The sequence below is a fragment of the Pseudochaenichthys georgianus genome, chromosome 17 (assembly GCF_902827115.2).
Source record: "Pseudochaenichthys georgianus chromosome 17, fPseGeo1.2, whole genome shotgun sequence".
Classification (NCBI taxonomy): Eukaryota; Metazoa; Chordata; class Actinopteri; order Perciformes; family Channichthyidae; genus Pseudochaenichthys; species Pseudochaenichthys georgianus.
The window spans coordinates 32,655,977-32,677,767 of NC_047519.1; the positions used below are offsets into that span (position 1 = coordinate 32,655,977).

A 21,791-nucleotide genomic window follows, 5' to 3' on the forward strand; every position below is an offset into this window, starting at 1 on the left:
ACATCCCTGAAGTGTGATCTGTGAGGAAGCCGTCATTCTGCATCTCTAAGTGAATATACAGCAGCCTGCAAAAGACTTCACAGAGTACTTATTTGTCAGTCGATAAATAAAATGAATATTACACGAGACCATGAAATGACAACATCAAGAGCACTGTCTTTTTGTTTATTGCACGAATCGTACATATTTCCAACTTAACTGGTAGAACGCAATATTAGGCCGTGGTGGACAAAACAATTGTTCATCTAACGCCGTATGTATACAAGATGCCAAAAATAGCCAGTGGGAAAATCTGGATAGAACTTTCTCAAATGATGGATTAAGATCTAGCAAGGAAACACTATTTAGCCTTTTCCTTGAACAAGAAATAGAATCTGTAATATTATAAACGACAGCTGATCTGTTCATAACAGAGGGATGCCATTCATAAAAAGAAAAATAGAACAAAAATGGTGCCTCATGTCTTTTTCTCTTGATTTTAAAAGTACTTTGTCCTCATATAGAATATAAACCTCTGCATCAATACCAATCAAATGGTTTGACATCTTTTTTTATTTTTTTGGAGTCAAACAGCATTTGCGTACATTTTTTTTTTTTTACAGTTTTAATATATATTTATATATGTACATATAAATTCAACTATGAGTTCTCATAGAAAATGAGAAAAGCTGGACTTCATCGCTCTCACACAACAAATGACTGGCAAGAACATTGACCCCCCCTCTCCTCTTTCCTAACAGGTGGTGTGCTCGCTTCTAACACACGACTTCCATCAAATGTGTGTCGAATATTTGTCGTTGAGACAATTATTTTTTACTTTTAGCGCCACAGATGGATTTTGGGGAACCACGTGGTTATAGCTCCAATCTCAATTGTCACATTGGTAGTTTTTAAATTGGGATTCAATCCAGGTTGAATCTGGCTTTTTTTTTTAAACGTCAGATCCCCTCATCATCCTATGCGTTTTGCCTCAACATTCAATCTTTCCTTTCAAAGATGGAGAGGGAGGGAGGGAGGAGGAGGAGGAGGAGGAGGAGGAGGAGGAGGAGGAGGAGGAGGAGGAGGAGGAGGAGGAGGAGGAGGAGGAGGAGGAGGAGGAGGAGGAGGAAAGATTGGTGGAAGCAATCCTTAGTCAAAAAACTCTTAAGTGCAAAATATCTCCCCACTCAGATAATCAATAGAAATTAACTAAACTTCACTGTGGGGTCTCCAATGAAGGATACAAGACCCCCCCAAAATCACTCGGTGCACATTTTGTCTTTGTCTCAAACTAAAAGCTTCCCTGATTCAAAGTGCACTCAGTAGTGAAGGGGAGGGGGTGATGCAGAGAGGAGGGGGAGGAAGTAGCATGTCTGGTGATGCAGCATGTAGGGATGTAGTAGTCCTCGGGGGGGGGGGGGGGGGGGGGGGCTGCACAAGCTCAGAGCCAGAAATCAATATGAGACTGGGGCGATGCAGAGTACACTGGGGGTTCCCTCCTGTGTTCAAATCTTAAAAGGGAGTCACATTCAAGGGGATGGTTCGAGGGTACCATTCTACCCCCTGCTGACCCTCCCTCCATCAGCACAGAGAGCTCCAGAGAAGGTGTGTCACTAAGAGAGAAGGGACGCCTGCTGGTGGTGTAGCTTCCTACAGGGTACCTAAAGAAGAGGTGCTTGTTGCCACACATGCACAGTACAATGTTCTGGGGCTAGGCAGAGCTTAGAGATAATGTATAGACAAGCAGGAGCCTCCAGGGGGCTCGTCGGGGCGTACGCACTCACTAAACCTCTTTGTACAATTCCCCAAAATCAGGATTCTGGAAGTGTGTCTATAGTCTTTAGTTGTCATTTGCACACACACACACACACACAACTGCTGGGAAAGCAGGCGTTAAGCATCTCTTCTTCAAAAGTATGTTTAAGTAAATGTGTGTTTTCATCTCGGTGAGACTGTATGTGTATGAGGAGAAACAAGTCTGTGGCTCGTCTGTGTTTGAGTGTGCCAGTGTGTCAATAGTGCTTTCCCTATGTGCATCAATTCAAGGGCAATACAGTGTGTGTGTGTGTATGTATGTATGTGTGTGTGGGTCTAAGTATGTGTGTGTGTAGCTCAGGAGGACATGCACTGGACGTTGTCTGGACCGCCCTCCTCTTCATCGGAGGAATCTGGAGAGCTCCACGACTCGTCTGTGTCTGCGTCAGCACCCTCGCGGCGGGCCTGTATCCAGACGGAGAGAACAGAGACAAATCAGACTGGCTGATATAGTATGCCAACCAGGTGCATGCTGGGAGAGAAAAAACGTCCAAAAGAACAAAGAAATTGGAGTGTTGTATTGTTTGAGTGTTTACCCTGGGAGGCCTTCTGTTCCTCATGTGTCTCATCAGGAACCACAGCAGCTGGGTGTCGTACTGGTCGCCATGACGAACACTGTCTTCATCTCGCTCCCGCTTGTTCTTCTTCATCACCTTCACAAACACAACCGACGGGTGTTAGTGTGGAGAACAGGGGCGAAGAATATGCCTTTGAATTTTCACTACTTTTTCAAACTTAAAAAGAGCCTCTTGAAGAGCCGTTATTGCCATATTATGGGAAGTAATGATAACAATTCAAGCAGGAACAAAGAAGATTAAGTTGACCTCCATCCATAACAATACAGAGTTAGCTTTTTTGCAGTGCAATAGACATTTATAACGGACAGTTCAGTTAAATGAAACCTTCATTTTTTATTTCAAATAACCGGTTTAGATAAATGAGTAAAACTGGGTTTGTACAATATACATGCACAGACTGTTAAACATGATTCTAAATGGTTTAACTCGAGCCCTGTCCCTACAAGGAAGTGGGAGAAATGTTACCACAGCAAAGAGTATAATAGACAAACCCATAAAAAGCAGAATTAAATGTAGGGATGATTTAAAATACCTCTTTCAGACCCTTGAGTCCAGTGGGGCACTCAGCTGTGGGGGCCCACAGTTTGACGTCGTGGTCCAGCCCGCTGGTGGCCATGCCTGGCAGATGGGGGTGTGGCTCCAAACAGTTCACCTGTCATTGTCGAGGGGGGAGAAAAGTGACTGAGATGAAGTTTACGATACATTGAATATTCTTGGGATGCATGTCTTCGCAGTAAAACGCTAAATCTACTGTGAATACAACCAGATGAAGACAACGAGATCATCTTTGAACCCAACAAAACAATATGAATTCTCTGTCTTGGACTCACCACTCCTCCCCTGTCTCCCTCCATAAACTGGACAATGCGAGCAGAGTTCTTGTCCCACAGGTAGATATGTCCGCAGTCACTGCCACTGACCACAAACTCACTGCACGGCCCATAGAAGTTCACCCCCTTCACTGTGAGAAAGAAAAGTGGACACAGTTTCAGTCCATGCGATAACCAAATGGTTTCACAGTCCTGCAGTACAGATTCAGGAGACAAGCACATCACATATACAGTTCCAAACAGCATGAATGATTGGTTAACAGGTACATGCTTCGGAAGTTGGGCCAAAACTGATGGTCTTTAAGCAACGAGTGCATCTTTATTCCTGTTCTTACATGCTTGCTATAAATAGGAACTGAAATGAGCACCTGTAGCATTATTGCGGTGACCCTTGTATCTCCTGCGATAGTCTGCCCCGTCACTGTGGTTGGAGTCAAACAGGTAGATGTCCTCGTCGTTGTAACTGATCAGGAGCTCTGCACAGAAAGAAACAAGTCAAATGATGTTTGGTTTCTTTCAACGCAAGTTTTCGAAGAGAGAATACATTGGATTTAGTAGATTTGTGTATCTCGCTCTAAACTCGACCCTAGAGATGTTCTGCAAAGATGAGAGCACATGCTTTTATAGAATAACCCTCATGCTGTGTACGTTTCACTGATCGCATTGTGGTTGCATCAGGAAGGCTGAGAAGGCCTGACATGTTGGTATTTTCAAAAAGTCAATCAAGAAAGTATCAGGTAAAGGGATCATTACTTTGTTCATAACCGAATTAGAAAAAGGGTACAGATAATCAAAATACATATAAATAGGAAACAGGATTATGTAGATTGCAGGGAAATTAAACCATGCCTTGGAGTGCTAATCTACGGTTTGTTCTTACAGCACGCATGCTATTCTGTACTTATGATGTAAGATAACCATTTTGAATGCTTCGACTTTTCCTTTCAATGGTAATCAGTGTTTTACCTGTGCCATCGTGGCTGTACACAAGGCAGGTGATGTTGGTTTTGGACTCACTGGATACCAGATGTGAGGGACAAAACTTTTTCAGTACACCATTGTTGTCGTTCTCATTGATCTTCCTCTGGTCATAGATCCTAAAGAGGGTGAGAGAAAGAGACGGTGAGAACAGAAGAAATGCATTCGGAAGTGACATCTAAGAAATAGAAAGAAACAATATTAAATGTGAGGATACTTTATCAGAACCTGCTTCATACCTCACATACTGATCCCTTCCTCCCACAGCAAAGTGTTGTGTCTTCGCTGGGTTGACATAGATGGTGTACAAGCCCACTTTTTTATCCCCCTCCTTTACGGTCACCAGTTTACTGCCAAGGAAAGGAGACACAAAGGAAAGGCACGTATTAGCTCTGGCAAGGGGACAGGTTTTTAAAAAACGATTTATACTGTATCAAACGCAGGTAAAGTGAAAAGAGAAAGTTGTTGAATAGAGGACGTTCATTAAAACAAGACACTGCCTGAACAGAAATCAGTGATTAGAAGTGTATGGTGTCATAGTTTATGATATTTTCCTCACCTATTGCAAAAGCCAAATTCAATTCCTGAGGTGAATGAATTTAAACTTGGACAACTTTAATTACGGTATCACTCACTTGGCGGGACGGTCAAGGCGCAGGTCAATACCAAACACCACAGCGTCCTCCCCCGCAGACAGAAAGGAGCAGGGGGAGTCTGGCTCCAGGGCCAGCTGGAACAAAAACAAGTAGAAACTAATATAAGCGCCTTAAAGTTGTATGCCTTTACACAAAAAGTCAAGTTGCAACTTCCATCCATGTCTGTCCTAAATGTCCACACTTCATAAATGTAACCTATTAGACGAGATATTGTGTTTTGCAAAGTAGGGCTGCTCCATTATGGCAAAAATCTTAATCTCGATTATGTGGGTCAATAATTGATATCACGATTATTAAAAAGGATTATCCATTTACTTAGAAAACATCCATTGATTGAAAAAAAATTGTGAACAGTGTGTTTTTAACAGTTGATTACCCTGAGGTTTAAGTTTAATTCATCTGAAAAACCAATAACAAACAAATAAATAAATAATCGTTTTATTTCGATGATGTTGTTTTCATGATCGTTGCAGGGCCAAAATCGTAATTGCGATTGAAATACGATTAATGCAATGTAATTAATGTATTCACAGTTAAAACATGCAATCATAATGGAGATGTGTGAAATGAGACACCCAGAGGAACTATCCAACGTTTTAAAGAATAGAGTCCAAGACAGTAAACAGAAAGTATTAACAACACATCTAGAATTAAAAAAACCTTGGCCTTTCTAATCTTATCAGTGTGTCCTTGGGTCAAAGTGGAGCTTTGTGCCAAATGTGAATGCATTCCCCTCAAGTGTTCCTCAGATATACTGCATGCACACATCCATTGGCACATACAGTGCGGACACTCACCTTGTGTGCCGCTCCTTTGTGCTGAGCGACCCGCTTGGTGTTCTTGCAGCGCTGTGTGGCAGAGAGCTCCGCCACTCTGATCTGCCCATCGCGAGCACACATGGCCAAGGTGGAGTCCCCACTGTGAGGCAGGAACTTCGCCTGTGTCCACGAAGGGAAGGGGGACACGTATTTTAAATGTCCGACTTCATTGGTCACTTCGTTGCCACTGCTCTCCCGTTTTATTCTTTAACTAATCATCAATATAAAGCTATGACTCACCCTCATAATGAAACCAAAGTATATCTTTGGTGAAATGGTAGTGCTGCAGCGTTGGTCAAGTGTGTGGCTTTCCTTACCTGAAAGACATTGCTCTTGTGGCCACTGTCAAACTCCAGCTCAGCACGGCGGATCGCCCAATCCCAGATGACCACTCGCAGGTCATCGCTGCCCGAAGCCAGGCGCGTGCCCGAGGGGTTGAAGTGCAGCGTGTTGACGCAGCCCGTGTGCCTCTCCAGCCGGCCCTGCAGCTCCAGCCTCTGCACCAGACCCCGCGCTCCACACACACGCCTCACAAACTGGTGTGTGTCCCTGCCGATCTCCCTGGAGCGCAGCGAGGGTATCGACCTCCATATGGGGGCACGCATGTCACGGACCTCTGCTCCCAGCCACGCCTCCATAGCCTCGTTATCGTCTTCGTCATCGTCGTTGTCGTCATCATCATCTTTCTGTTCTTCTTCGTCGTCATCGTCGTCGTCATCGTCATCTGAGCTGGAGGAGTGATTGGTGCCGCCGCCAGGTCTATTCCTCTTTCTGGCTGCTCTTTTCTCGCGATCTTTATCCCTCACTCTCTCCCTCACTCTCTCCCGCCTGCCTCCCTCGCTCTCTCTGTCACCATCCTCAGTCAGAGAGTAAAGACCGCTTCCATCCATGCTGTCTGTGTCTTCTTCCTCTTCCTCCTCCTCCTCTTCCTCCTCCTCCTCCTCTCCGTTTGCCCTCATCCCTCCTTCCACATCTGGCATAGGCTTGTCCCCTGAAGCCTCTCCTGTTTCTTTGGGATCTACAGAAATAGGAAAAGTCAGAGCCATAGAGGACTAGGTCAAGACATTTCTGTCTCACTGGGAGATTCAACAAAAAGTACACAACTGCTACTGGTATCAATGTTACATTATACATTAAAAATGATCAAAGCAAAGTCTCTACCATATTACTATACTATATACTCTGTTAAATAAATACACTTTTAAGTTGCTGTTAAACAAAAAGAATGTGGATACCATCTTGAGATGAAGACTGTGTTTGTCCCTCTTTACTTCCAGAGGCACCTTCCTCCTTGTGTTGATCTTCTTCTGGATCTTTTTCTTCAGAGCCACCTGGTAAAAAACACTCAAATTAAGTACCCTAGGAACAGGTAGTCTATATAAATAGGTAGTCACTTTCTTGCACTGATCCTTTACCTTTCAGCGCAGTAGATTTGACTTCAGGTTCAGCCATTGTGTCTCTTTGTCCTGCGTCGCCCCGAGAACCTTTGATCGAAAACCAAATGCAGGTTGTTAAGGAAACACATTAACTAGGGCTGTTATTGAGATGATAAACTACTTGAATTCTTTAGTAAGCCAACACTGTTGATTGTAGTCACTAATCTGTTGCCGCACTGTGCACCGTGGGGCACAAGTAACCTGTTAGCTCTTCCAAACTAACAGCGAGGCTAATTTTAGTACCCAGTCCCACTACCTGCAAACACATAAACAAACTTACTCGCTTGGTAGCTGTCTCACAGGCCTGACTTGCTTATTACTGCATTTAAACAGTGCATTGTCCTCTACAGTGCTTGGCAATATGTCATTGTTATTGTCGTGAGCTAATGCTAACTAGCCTGCGTGTGGCTAACACAAATGAAACTAAATACTGCTGAATCCTGCGTAAGCACCAAACAGCTGGTTGTCAAAAGGCAAGCAGTAAGCATTGCTCGTGGTTGCTAACTAGCATAGCATGCGTTACCTCTACTCGAAGGCCCGACGAGGCGTACTTCTCAGTTTAGTCCTAATCTTTATTGCAGATTTATGCTCTCCAACTCACTGCTTAGCAATTGAGCTAAGTGCCGTGACAAGGGATCCTCTGGCCGTAAATACACGACATTAGGAAAGCGTGCATAAAGGTTTTTGCAAAAGACAGACTATAAAGCAAGCTAACTGCCAGGTTGACGACTCTGTTTATGTTTTGACGGTTCTTTCTTTTTTGTTTTTTTGGTTCCATTTCCGGTGTCGTGCTTGTTTCGGTTTTTTTCGCCGGAAGTTTACAGTACAATTACACAAATAATACTGTATACATTAAACATCCATGATACAGAGGTGGAAGAAGTACTTAGATTCTTTACTTTAGTAAAGGTAGAAAAACTTTGTTTGAAAATATTTCATTTCAAGGGAAAGTCTTTGATTCAAAATGTTGCTCAAGTGAAGTAGGCTACAGAAGTATTGTCAGATAAATGTACTTAAAATATGAAAAGTACAAGTACCCATTATGCACAATGGCTGTGGTGAAACTATCATATTATTATAGCATTTAAATGTTGCAGTTTGTTATATTAAGACAATTTTAGATTTATTTTCAATATATATTGCTATAGTTCAATACTGCACTATGTCATATACAAATGACATGTGTTTTAGCAGTAGCTGGTAACTATGGCTGTTAAAATGTTTTAATGAATTAAAATAAATTCTTCCAAAATGCTGTTGAGTAGAAGTATAGAGTAGCATACAATTGAAAAGTTAAGTACACATATACAAAATAGTAAGTACAGTACTTGAGTACATCTACTTCACACCACTATACATTATAAACAGCATCAAGTGCAAAGGCTTTATTGTCATATGCACACTGATGCTAGTGTAGATATAGCAATGAAAATCTTAAGTCCCAAGCTCCTCCAACAATGCAACATAATATATATATATGACATAAAACAATGAAACAAATTCAAAAATAAGAATACAAAAAATAAAATAACAACAATAGTGCAAGAAGAAATGAATAGAATATGTAAATGTAAACACTGTAGTGAAAACATTTAATACTGTTTATTGTGGTGATTAACATTAAGATAAATAAATTGTCTGACCTCCTCTCTCTACAGCGTCTCGTCGCCATCGGTGATCAGGCCGATGACGGTCGTGTCGTCAGCAAACTTCACAATGGTGTTGGAGCTGTGTGTGGCCATGCGGTCGTGTGTGAAAAGGGAGTACAGGAGAGGGCTGAGCTCACAACCCTGAGGTGCTCCGGTGTTGAGGATCAGGGTGGAGGACGGCCTGGGGTCTGCCCGTCAGTATGTTCAGGATCCAATCACAGAGGACGCTGCTGAGCTAGATGACAAGCTTGGAGGGCACAATGGTGTTACAAGCTGACCTGTAGTCAATGAACAGCATTCCCACATGTGTTCATTTATGAGAGGGTAGTGTGGATGGTGAGGGCTATGGCGTCTGTGGACCTGTTTGCTCTGTAGGCAAACTGCAGGGGGTCCATGGGGTCAGGGAGGGAGGAGGTGATGTGGGTTTTGACTAACGGCACAAAGCACGAATGACGATGGAAGGGAGTGCCACTGGGTGGTATTCATTGAGGCTGGTGTTTTAGTCTTTTTGGGGACAGGAACGATGGTGGAGGATTTGAAACATGAGGGGACTATGCAGCAGTGCCCTGTTGATATATGTCTGTGAACACCTCTGCCAGCTGAACTGCACACACCCTGAGAACAGGGCCAGGGATGCCATCAGGTCTAGGAGCCTGGTGCGGATGAACCCTTAAAGGATCTCAACATCTGCCCTTTTAAAAATGGCTCGTGGCCTTCTGTACCCCCACAGCATGGCTGCTCTCAAAATGTGCATCAAAAGAGTTCAGCTCATCTGGGAGAGACACACACACAGACAATCCCCCAGCACCACCTGATGTCCCTTTGCAGTCAGTCATTGTTCTTAGTCCCGCCCACATGGCACCCCCCTGTCATCAGAGCCTTTAGACTCCACTTTGTAGTTTCTCTTTGCACTGCTAATGGCTCTGCAGAGCACGTACCTTGAGTTCCTGTACTTATCCAAATCTCTGCCTCTGTGTGCGATAGGCCACACTTTCAGCTTGACACAGACCTAACCGTTTGTCCAGGGCTTCTGGTTCAGTCAACACATAGTCTGAATCATATGACCCATAGATCTCTGAAGATCTGTTGTCAAGTTCAATGTGAGCGGCTCTGGCTGGTGACATTCTGGCAGTGATGCCACCGTCTAACTCAAAGCTAATTGTATAATGGGCATCATAGTGGAATTGATCATGCCAGGTCACACAACAGAGCAGACCCCAAGAGGCTAATGGCCTGAGATGGCATCCAGCTGTCACTCAAAATAGACGCCACCGTAATAATTTGTAACTTCAAGCCTTAGTATAAAATACACAGGGGTGTTATATTGAATGTAGCCCCCCTAAAATTGTCATGAATAGGGAGTTAAGCTACAGGGACCAACATTACTGGCTTATTACTGCTGGAAAGTTGGGCAATTAACATAGGTTTTATGGAGATTGACTTGTTTTTGTAGTTTTAAGTAGCCATTGGATGAACTGCATTCATTGCACTTCTGCATAAGCTTCACATGAGGTTGTTGCTTGGTTTTCACCCTCTGTTTAAAACACTGCACTTCTCTATTACCTGTCTTAAACCCCTATTGCAAAATAGCCCAGCAGTTCTCTGAATATATTGTGAGAAAAACTTGCTGCACGTTTACAGTAGATCTCAAGTAGAGGGTGGAGATATTAAGAAAGGGGCAGTGCTGTATATTATAATGTCCCTGAATGGCTTGTTGAATCACATGTTTTCGGACATCGGCAGCTCAAGAAAAAACGAACTGGAGTGACTTATTGCACAGTGGGTTGGGCACTCAAAATGCCCAAATATGCAAAAGCATCAGAAAAATATGTTTTTCATATGTCCCCTTTAAGTAATCAAGAGGGCAAGTTTCCTTGCTAAACCTACTTACTCTTATATAAGAAGTTGTAGTTTATGAGCCAATATCTGCGGAAACATCTGTCTCCCTCACTTAGGGTGAAACAAGATGGGATCCCTCCGCTTCCTTCCTGTGTTTATGTCGTGGCTTTGATGACAGCGATCTACAGTAAATCCCATGGAAGGAGGATGTCCTTCTCTCCATATGTATCCCTCTATTCTTTACTATATCTGACTTGTAAAAAACGCAAATACAGTTTTCACAGTTTCTCTAAATACTCAGATTACAGTCACCTGTCAAAACTGTCTATAATCCACATGGAATGTCAACTGGTAGTGGTGACTGAGGGATTACTGCAACACACAGTTTTTCATAGAATAAATAGATACACTGTTTTTGAATGAAGAAAAAGTACTAAAATAGTTAGTAGGTTTAAACTGTCACAAATTGCCGTTGATCAACATTTATCGAGGAAAATTTAAATTTTGGATTGATATCTTTTTTTCATTCATATTATATGCATTGGTGGGATTTTGGATTACTGTTTCAGACAATGCATATATTTCTTAAAACAAATTATTTTATTTTTTTAAAATGGGTTTAGGAACATGTGATGGGCATATAGGCCTAGTTTATTAAGCAATCGTTCAGAAATAATAGATTTTAAAAATGCTTTGAATGAAAAACCAATTTCCATTTAGATTATGTATATGTGAAATTACTTAAAATTGCTGCCAACAGCTAGAAGAGCTTCCTATATAAAGTGTTAAAACTTGATAAGCAACAAGGGGAAGGCTTACGCACATTGTACGACCACCTCTGTGGAAACAGTGTCACAGAAGGAGGAAGGGGAAGTTCACACATGCAGAGGGGGTTTCAGACAGCCTCCCAGCTGTGCAGCGTCTAAAAGCTGTAACTCCCCCCCCCCCCCCCTCCAGAGGACATGAAGGAGTTCAGAGAGACGAGGGGACGCCGCTGAGCGCAGCTACCATGCCGTGCACAGGCTTCAGATAGGGACAACGTTTACACATTTGGTACTAACCTTCTGTTTTCACCGACAACATGGAGTACTGGAGGCAGTGTGCGATGTGGCTGATCAGCTGCAACGTGCTGCCCGCCAACCACCGGGTGACTGCAGACACCGCGCAGGTGTTCGACCTGGCGCAGACCCTGCGGGACGGGGTGCTGCTGTGCCAGCTGCTCAACAACCTTAAACCTCAGACCATCAACCTGAAGGAGATCAATCTCAGGCCGCAGATGTCACAGGTAGAATCTTCAGCTCTGCTTTCAAAGCAACTTTACTGTGGTGGTAACGTGTGCAAACAGAGGAACTGCGTAACTGTTGTGAAGTTAAAATTGTTGCCAGACATTAGTAATAAGATAAGATGTAGGCCTACTATTGATCCCAATCTGGTCCCAATTCACCACAGCAGCATTGATAGGACATTGCACATGAATAATGTGCAATGTAATTTAGGTAACTTACATACAATAACAAAAATACAAAAAATATATGTATATCAGCAGAAGATAAACAAAATATACAAAACAGTGAATATCAATAATGAAGGATATATTATTATATATATAGCCTATATAGAATACACAATATACATATACACATATATAGAATGGAAGGCAGTACATTAGGCTTGTCCAACCTATCAAACTCCCAAAATGTAAACATTGAATATATGATATACACTTACAAACACTACACTACAATGTACGTTCCATTACATTAATGTGATTAAAAGCGTGCCAGAATAGTTAATTTAGTGTTACACGTCAATGTAAGTTAATTTACTAAATATCACGTGCTCCAGAATCAATTAGCCCTGTTAGTGGGAGAAATCAATTCAATGTCACTTATGCTTATTAACACTGACAGAAAAATGTGTTCTGGTTTGCATGAACTTAGAAGGCTAACACAATGATGCTTTTAAAGGAACAATTAGACACATATAGGTCTCTTGACAAACCATTCAAAACCTCACCTCAAAACAACACATTACATATGGTAAAAATGTGCATTATTCCAGGCTTCTTTAGAGTGTATTGGGGTGTGAGAGGAATTATCTTCCTTTAGGATTATGCACAAAAGTAGTGAAGATAAGGCAAGCTTATATCATACTTTTTAATCTGTCAAACTCCTTACATTCAAGTCCAGAATAAGTGTAAAGCCATCCTCTCTCCTGTGGTGCTGTGTCACTGTAAGCATTTCATAAAAGGGAGGCGTGTGGCGTGTGTGTTCGGATCAGGGGAGCACAGGTTCAAACCCCACTGCAGTCAGCATGTCGTTGTGTCCCTGGGGAAGATACTTCACCCCAAATTGCTCCTGTGGGGATTCTCCACAGTATTGAGTATGTAAGTCGCTATGGATAAAAGCATCTAACATGTAATGTAATGTAATACAAATAATGCGACAAAATGACCTCTAAATCATTTGGAGATCTAATATGGACAAGGCTTCCTCTGCCTACTTCCTCTAAATATGATTGATTCAAAGCGATTCATCATTTGCCTTTCTCTATGTGTTTTTAAATCTTACTTTAAGCAAATGCAACTGTCTTTTCGCACAGAGATGGTCCCAGGCTTAACCTCTTTTCACCTCTTTACCCGTAATTTTTGCCTCTGTCACTGGAGAGGCCTGATACAATCCCGGCTTTGATCCACCCATTTGTTCGGGAACTTTTACTATGTGTGTGCAGCAGCTTTAAGTTGTCTCGCAACTGAGTTTCAAACCATGTTTGGTTAGTCATCAGGAGATTTCTTACACTTATAAATAGTGAAAGCTCAAAACTACACATTTTCATTCAAAACAGATCACAAATTTAAAATCTCTTTTATATTTGATAAAACAAAAGGAAGAAAGAAATTAAAAGCATATTTGACTTGCTCAGATATAATCGAGATAGCTATAGTTGCAAAAAATCTGAATTAAAATAAATCAGCTTGGGTTTTCAAACTACTGTTAGGCCTACTACTATATATAGTAATGTGTCACTATAGGAACAAGACTTCCTTTTGCCGGTGATGAGATCTTTATCTTCTTATAAGTATGACACATATGACACATGATTATCTAGTAAGGCTTTGAACACGAACAATTCCAAGTAATCGTAATCTTAATCTATTAAGGTCAAAGAACTCCTAATTTAAAAAGACACAGTATGAAGCGCACACACACAACGTTTTGATATGAGCAGGTGTGATCATTTCTTACTGGACTTCATCTAAAGCAGGGGTTCTCAAAGTGCGGCCCGCGGGCCAATGGCGGCCCTCGGAAATGTTTCTGGCGGCCCGCGATAGTTAATGTGACACGCTGAAATGCATGCGTTATATTTTTTAATCCTCCATGGTTCGTATCTAGTAAGAATTAGAATGGAATTTAAGAATGGTAAAACTGCGCCCCCTGGGTTGTCATTCCTAAATTATTAATGACAGCTTGTGGAAAGTTTGCTAGACTACTGGTTGCATGGCAACTATAGGCAACTAGAGTTGCGGTTAAGCGGAAAATCTGTTGTAAGTTATCGGAATCAGAAACGGGAGTTAGCTAGCGATTTTAGCTAGTCACTGTCTGTAGATAACCCAACTTTGTGTCCTCTGCAAGTTCTTAATGTATACTGTATGTAAATTGCCCCTCACTCATCAACACTTTGAGAACCCCTGATCTAAAGGATGCAACTGTATTCTTATTTGTTTGCTTGAAATGTTGCATCACCACAATCTCTGTACAATTATGATCAGTTTTACATTTCTTTCACTGCCATAAATGAATGGAGACATGTAGACAAAATTACATATCTTGCCTACAAAAATCTTAGCCTCCATAAAAAATGAAATCCCTCCCAGTAGGGCATCGCATTGTGCTCCGTGGTATAAACTGTTGTGTATGTGCTCTGTCAGTGCATGTCTACTCGTCTCTTATCTTCTTGATGGACAATAAGAGCAAACCCAGGGCATAATGTCCTGAACAATGGCTAGCCATAGCCTGCAGCTGTAGGCCATCTGAATATAGTCCATGTACTGTATGTCAGATCTGAAATGGTCCTTTCTTTGTGCCCCGCTGACCTAAGATCTTGGAAATGGAAATAAGGGCATCAAAGTAATGTACTGCGGGATGAGAGTGCAGTGTACTGAGGCCCCTTCTATATGTGAGGCCTCAGTTCAAATAAAAAATATGGATTGTGACAGTAATATTCTTATGTGTGGATAAAAGACCCTCAACATAACCCCTGCTTTTGATCTATATTTGTTCATATAGAGAGGATAACTGGGTTTTCTTCGGAAGTTTTTCCTTGTACGATGTGAGGGTCTAAGGACAGAGGGTGTCGTATTGTCATACTGATATTCTGTACACACTGTGAAGACCACTGAGACAAATGTAACATTTGTGATATTGGGCTATATAAATAAACATTGATTGATTGATAAGACAAGACACTTCAGCATCAGAGAAAGTCATGCTGCTAAACATCAATACATCTGAGCACAAACATGGCAATAACTGATTAAAATATATGCAATATAAGATCATCAGAAACAGGATTTTGACTAAATACTGCAAAAGCAAACCCTCCTTCAATAGTTTTACTGTACCAAGAAAGATGTGCACTTTTACTTTATAGTTGTTTCATCCTTGAAGCCAAGAATGCAGTGTTTATTTCCAAAGAAGATGAGAGGAAAGTGAGTATGCACCAGGACTGAGGCTGTAATCAGGAGTAAGAGGCTGATGGTGGTGCAAAGCCATCATTTTCATGCACTTCCTCCGCAGACTAACAGGGCCCCGGGGGGGGGGGGGGGGGGGGGGGCGGTGGAGTGATTACAGGCGTCTCCACGATGAGTTCAAATGATAAAAAGGAGCCTATCTATCCGTAAGAATCCGCTCTGTATTTGCTGCACATACACAATTTCTAGTTTAGTAATATCACTAATGTGCACACGGGCTAACTATGCTGGTACACATGTTTATAGCTTGTTTATTGTTGATGAATGCTTAAGGTGTTGTTTTTCTGACAATGCTATTGGACCTCTTGAACCACTCGCCATTGTCTTTTTGAATGTTTTTTGGTTTTCTTCCCACCGAGACACAGATCCTTAACAGGAAGTGACACAAATGACATTTTTCGTTTTCATTTTCAGTTTGCTTTGTTTTATGTGCGGTTCACCTTCACTTTTTTTAAGTGGACTTCTTGTGCTCTTTGCTTGCATTATGGTGTTACTTTAACTTTGTCAAGGTGAAATCAAATAAAGGGTAAATTCTTCAAACAAACAAAAAAGAAAGTTAAACAGTCGTCACTAAGCATGCAAAAGGGGCACATAAGTAATCTTGACGTTTAAAGCATTACATTTTATTTTTAAAACATTGAACAGCCACAACATTTCTCTCCATAAACACTAAAGTTGTTACTCTGAAGAATCTGTAGACTACGTTGTTTAGTCCATATAATATATATAATTCAGTTGATCTAAAGTACTTTCACCTTATAAATATATTTGTAAAATATAAATATGAAACTATTTCAATAAAATAATTGTGGAATGTGTGATGTATTATTTATAATCTTTCATTGTTGTGTGAGACATCTGACACACTGACCTCTCTAAACCTGGGCAGCAATTTATATGAAAGAATGTGTGAAATAAATGCTTTGTGGAGACCAGGAATATTACACAATTGATATCTAAAACGATTTTTTTTTCTATTTGCAGTTCCTGTGCTTGAAGAACATCCGCACCTTCCTGACGTCTTGCTACGAGGTGTTTGGGATGAGGAAGACTTACTTGTTTGAAGCCTTTGATCTCTTCGATGTTCGAGACTTTGGAAAGGTAAAACCCTCATCCATTATTCTGTCACAACTCGAGGAAACAGTCCTCTGTCTTCACAACTGATGGTATTCTCCAACGATGCACATTTCTTCTATTATTTTTCTGCTCTGCTTTCCTCTATCGGCTGCCTTCTTCTCTGGTTGCCATGATTTATGTACGTCTTTACAGGAAATCTCACATTTACAAGCTGTTTTACAAGAAAATACGTTAGAGTGAGCACGGTGTCTGTTGAATGTATATGACTTCCATTACAGCTATTATGCTGGCTGTCTAATTGATAGTATGTTTTACATTTTCTCCATTGTTCCGTTGTTAGAAACCACACGGGGAAATTGGTGACACATACATCATAACTGTGATGAAGTTTGCCTAATAGGGATCATATTTGTCATCAAAACTATTCCTACTTAACAAAACCTTATGGTGTCTTTAAAAACAAGACAACAAAATGAAACATATTTTATCCTTTGTTTGACATCTATTAGAAGGGAGGGATTATACTGGCTGTCTAATTGATTGTTTTTGCCATTGTTCAGATGAAAAAACATCAACATTGAGTTATAGTTTGCACAACAACAATTGTAATGTCTTCTTACGAAACAAAACATAATGGTGTCTTGTGAAGAAATGTGAGAAAAAACCTCTCAAAGACAGCAAATACTTTTCTTTACCATAGTTCATAAAATCCTGGGTTTGCAGCTGCAATTACTCAGAAAAACCACAACAAAAAACAACTAAAAAAAAGTGTTTACACAAGAGAAAGGAATTGTTAAATCTAGATCATGAAACTAGAATGTATTAAAAATGTTGTTGAAATGTCATCATTTAAAACCTGAAGATTATAAAAATGCTCATGAATCTGACTGCTTGAATATCCAGTCGCATATTTAGATTACTATGAAGGTTGAGGGAAGTCTAACAGTATGATATTGAGCCAGAGGTTTTCCTCTGAAGAAAGCATTGCATGTGTGTAAGTGGATTTCAATTCGTGCCCTCTCATTGCCTGGTGTTGCTTTTTCCACGGCATTTATTTACGGGATTGGTTGACTTCTTTTTATTGCTGCATTTTTGTGGGAGCTGGTTTTAGTCCGAGTACACAGAGTTACCAGGCCAGTGGGTTTGGAGTGCGCTCCTCCTCGCTCGCAGCACAGGAGAATGATTTAACTTAAGAAAGCACGCTCACTTTGGAACAGCCTTTTCCCACAATACCCTGCTTCCATGCATTCAGTGCATACATTAGCTCGGAGCATCCTGAGTGGTCTCAGCATCTGCCTTATCCATGGGGAAATATAATAACATTTCCTTCTGAATATATTTCCCTTCTTTTTATCTGTACTGAATATATTTATTTTATTATTTAAAAATACAGAACATTAAGGCAGTTAAAGACTGAACACCGTGTCAATGGGGCTTCATTTTGGAAAACTAATATCCTTTATGTAAATAATATCATATTTTCTTCCTATAATTTTATTAATTTGTCCGAACAGCTTTTAGAACTCCCTACTGATAATTTGTGAGCAAATTTCAATTAAAGGAAAAGTTCCTGCAGGCAAAAGCTATATCAAAAGTATTTAAATCAGGTGTATTATACATGATTAATGTTTTTGATTCACTTCCCTGCAGAGAATAGCAACTGGTCTTTGGTTCTCTCTATAAGTGTGAAGGATTGCGTGCAGTTTCCCACACAGACTCTCCTTTCTCTCCGTCCAGTGTGTTGCGCTCTAAAGAAGCTTGCAGTTAATCTGGCTGTTGATAATCCCGTAGGGGAGGTGCTGCCTGTAAATATGTACAGTACATACAAGCTGGGCTGCATAATCTCAGTCATGTCCAAGAGTTGTCCATCAGACAGACAAGCTTCACTAGTGGGAAGATTGTGCCGCATCTTTACTTGTTTGTTCATCATTAGTTAGGAATACGGGTGACAGCAGGTTCAGCGATTGGGTTGAATCGGCTCCAGGGAGGGTTGTTAAGCCAAACAAGAAATGCTCTTTCCTATTTTCCAGAAAACATTCAAAGGAGAACATCTCAAATCTTAGCCAGTCTAATCCACTCGGGTTGAGTTGTGCCAACTCTGCCCGTAGACTAAGCATTAGTCCACTGAATATCTAATGAGAGCTCTCTAACCTACATTCCTCTGCAGGGTTTCTACAGGCTGCACCCGGAGGCCAACATGTGTTTACTTCTTCACTCAAATACATGCTAAAACATAAAATGTGTCAACTTTGACTGTAGAAGCACGATGTTTGCTTACTGCAAATGTGAATGGACATTTAAAAAAAAAAAATTCTTCCCATAAAAAAAGAAATTAAATGTTTTAGCAAATTGTTCTCTCTTACTTTATTAAATTATTATTATAGAAATTATAAAGCTACTGGCTAAGGGGTGATTGGCTTGGCCTTAACAAACAGGAGAGAAGGCTAGCTTGGCTTGGTCTGAAAGAAACAAATTCCACCTTTCCTCTGAAACCAGCAAATGAGTTTTTTAGTACAAATAAAACAAACAAGATACCTTTAGTTTGTGTGACGTTCTTCAAATCAAATCAAATCAAGTTTTATTTATATAGCACATTTATAAAAGATTTTTGGTGGAGCCAAAGTGCTGTACATATAATAAAAATAGCCTACAGTAGAGACACTTTACAGCAAATACAACAGCACAGATTGTTCAGAATATGACACCCTCTGTCCTTAGACCCTCTGTCCTTAGACCCTCTGTCCTTAGACCCTCACATCGTACAAGGAAAAACTTCTGGAGAAAACCCACAGTTTAAGGGGGAAACATGGGAGAAACCTCAGGGAGAGAAACAGAGGAGGGATCCCTCTCCCAGGACGGACAGACGTGCAATAGATGCCGTGTGTAAATCGAAGAGATAATACATTTTACAGCATATAGACCGAATGTTAGGAATGCATGCGTCTGTAATGAGAAGATGAATCCACGAGGATGTCAGCTACAATCCTGTGGAAGCCATCAGGGAAGCAGCATGACGAGACCCAAGGCAGGACCGCAGAGACAGGTTCAGCCACGACCCGAAGTCCACGACTTAATCCAGAACTCAGGATAGAGGATCCAGGGCACAGGACTACAGCAAGAGGATCAGCCTCGACTCCGGATCCCGGCGTAGATATAGATACAAAACAAGAACAAAGATTTGGTTAATCGGAACAAGAGAAGACACAGACACAGACAGAGAGGGAGAAGGTCATTGGATAAAAGTTATTCTTGATAACCCTCTAGAAAGATCTCATGAACTTCCCCACTCAATCTATCAAGACCCGAGCAGTTCTATTAGATATAGGATAAGAAACAGAGATAGGGAGCACAACAACCTATCTCTTCGTCAGATGCACTCCCCCGCTTATCTAAGCGACTCTGTACCCCGTTACCCTCTACAAGGACATAGACCAGCAGAGGGGAAATGGGGGGTGGGTAAGGGTAAGGGTTTTTAAGAATAAACCGCAAGGGTCTAAAGGGAAAAAGATGAAATATAAGGTACTATATTTTTAAGTAATCCTATCTACTATTCCTATATTCGAATAATGTAATAATAATGTAATAAACTATTTTAAAAATACTTTATAAAATCCTATGTTATGTTATAAATATTAAAATAAAGAACTAAATGAATAAATAAATGAAAAATAATTAATTAAACAAAAGCCAGAGAGAAAAAGTGAGTTTTAAGTGTTGATTTAAAACCCCCAGGGTCAGGGCCGACCTCACATGGAGGGGCAAAGTATTCCAGAGCCTAGGGCCAGCCGCTGAGAAAGCTCGATGCCCTCGGGTTTTAAGCCTGGTCTTAGGCACTATCAACAACAGCTGATCAGCCGACCTTAAGGCTCTGCCTGGGGTGTAGTGATGGAGGAGTTCGGCTATATAGGCAGGAGCCAGCCCATTTAGGGCTTTAAAAACAAATAAAAGGAGTTTAAAATCTATTCTGAACCGAACTGGAAGCCAGTCCAATGAAGCCAGAATTGGGGCAGTGAGAAGACGTGCAGCTGCATTCTGAACTAGCTGCAGGCGTCTAATTGAGGCCTGATCCATACCCACATACAGAGCATTGCAGTAATCCAGTCTCGAGGTAACAAAGGCATTAATAACCCTTTCTAGGTCTTTAAAAGATAAAAACGACTTGGTCTTAGCCAATAGTCGTATTTTGAAAAAGCAGGTCTTGACTACAGTGCTAACCTGCTTATCAAATTTAAAGGCGCTGTTGAAGGTCACTCCAAGGTTCATAACAGAGGGGAGGATATTTTTATTAAGGGAGCCCAGAATATCAACCGGGGAGACTGTTGGTTGGGGTCCAAAAAAGATGACCTCGGTCTTGCTCTCGTTGAGGGTGAGGAAGTTTTGGCTAAGCCAGGATTTAATCTCTGTTAAAAAACTGCTGTAGTGAGTTGGCATTTTGATTGAGAGGCAGATAGATCTGTACATCATCAGCATAACAATGGAAGGGGATATTATGTTTTGTGAGAATTGAACCTAGGGGCAGTATGTACAATAGAAAAAGGATGGGGCCTAGAATCGAGCCTTGGGGAACCCCACAGGTAAGAGGGGCTTTGGCAGAGGAGAAGGCACCTAACTGCACTGAGAAGCTACGGTCCGTCAAATAAGACCTGAACCATGCAAGGGCAGAGCCTGTAATGCCTGCGGACTGTTCAAGCCGTGACAACAGGATAAGATCCACAGTGTCAAAGGCAGCAGTTAAATCTAACAGCACCAAGACAGCTGGGCTGCCTGAATCGGTGGATAAGAGCAGATCATTAAAAACTCTTAAAAGGGCTGTTTCAGTACTATGCATAGGTTTAAAGCCAGACTGACATTTGTCATGGATGCCATGCATGGTTAAAAATGACTGCAGCTGGGTGTAGACTACTCGCTCCAGGGCTTTAGATAAAAAGGGTAGCTGGGAGATGGGCCTGAAATTTGTGAGAATGGATGGATCGAGATTTTTCTTTTTAAGTAATGGCTTAACCACGGCATGTTTGAAGGTAGCTGGGACACATCCTGAGCTAAGAGAAGTGTTTACAAGCAATAAAACACTTGCTCCAACTGATTAAAAAACATCTCTAAGGAAGCGAGAGGGAATGCTGTCTAAGGTGCAGTTTGTCGGCCGCAGGTGCTTGACTACATCCGAGAGAGAAGAGAGGGATACAGGCTCAAAATGGTCGAGGACAGCAGGGCACAGACAGGGAGCAGGATCTGGGGTAGCACTAGTATAGGCTAGCCTAAGAGCAGATACTTTTTCGATAACATTTTTAAGAAATGTATCGCAGAGAGTAGTTGATGTTCTTAAAATTAGACCCTATTAGATGTGGATCACATTACAGTTAATTTAGCTGACGTTTTTATCCAAGGC

General features: G+C 41.3%; 2 protein-coding genes across 4 annotated transcripts in view; one reads left to right on the top strand and one right to left on the bottom strand.

Moving 5' to 3' along the window:
- Positions 1 to 1,069: 1,069 nt before the first annotated feature.
- dcaf8 (DDB1 and CUL4 associated factor 8) lies at positions 1,070 to 7,853 on the bottom strand. 2 transcript variants are annotated; one of them, XM_034104366.2, is made up of 13 exons: positions 7,614 to 7,853; positions 7,070 to 7,138; positions 6,890 to 6,985; positions 5,972 to 6,672; positions 5,634 to 5,774; positions 4,816 to 4,910; positions 4,420 to 4,530; positions 4,169 to 4,299; positions 3,571 to 3,678; positions 3,203 to 3,333; positions 2,905 to 3,024; positions 2,331 to 2,447; positions 1,070 to 2,199 (listed from the first exon to the last, which is right to left on the bottom strand). In XM_034104366.2, exons 2-13 carry the CDS (start codon positions 7,104 to 7,106, stop codon positions 2,092 to 2,094), a joined length of 1,896 nt encoding a protein of 631 aa, XP_033960257.1. In that variant the 5' UTR covers positions 7,107 to 7,138; positions 7,614 to 7,853; the 3' UTR covers positions 1,070 to 2,091. The 2 variants fall into 2 exon arrangements, with proteins under 2 accessions (XP_033960257.1, XP_033960258.1); XM_034104367.2 differs by lacking the exon at positions 7,614 to 7,853 and adding an exon at positions 7,371 to 7,548.
- A 3,701-nt stretch (positions 7,854 to 11,554) lies between these two features.
- The window catches only part of LOC117462443 (guanine nucleotide exchange factor VAV3-like), a 53,011-nt gene continuing 42,774 nt past the window's right edge, over positions 11,555 to 21,791 (top strand). For both annotated transcript variants that reach the window (XM_034104681.1, XM_034104682.1), the window contains exons 1-2: positions 11,555 to 11,863; positions 16,313 to 16,429. In XM_034104681.1, the coding sequence (XP_033960572.1) occupies positions 11,660 to 11,863; positions 16,313 to 16,429 (321 nt within the window). In that variant the 5' untranslated portion in view covers positions 11,555 to 11,659. The remainder of the gene's footprint in view (positions 11,864 to 16,312; positions 16,430 to 21,791) is intronic.

Coding starts and splice junctions, on each gene's coding strand:
- dcaf8 (XM_034104366.2), bottom strand. CDS start 7,106: ATGGCTGAACCTGAAGTCAAATCTACTGCGCTGAAAG. Junction 4,300..4,419: donor GGAAGGGATCAGTATGTGAG/GTATGAAGCAGG, acceptor CACCCTCTTTAG/GATCTATGACCAGAGGAAGA. Junction 3,025..3,202: donor AGGGAGACAGGGGAGGAGTG/GTGAGTCCAAGA, acceptor CGACAATGACAG/GTGAACTGTTTGGAGCCACA.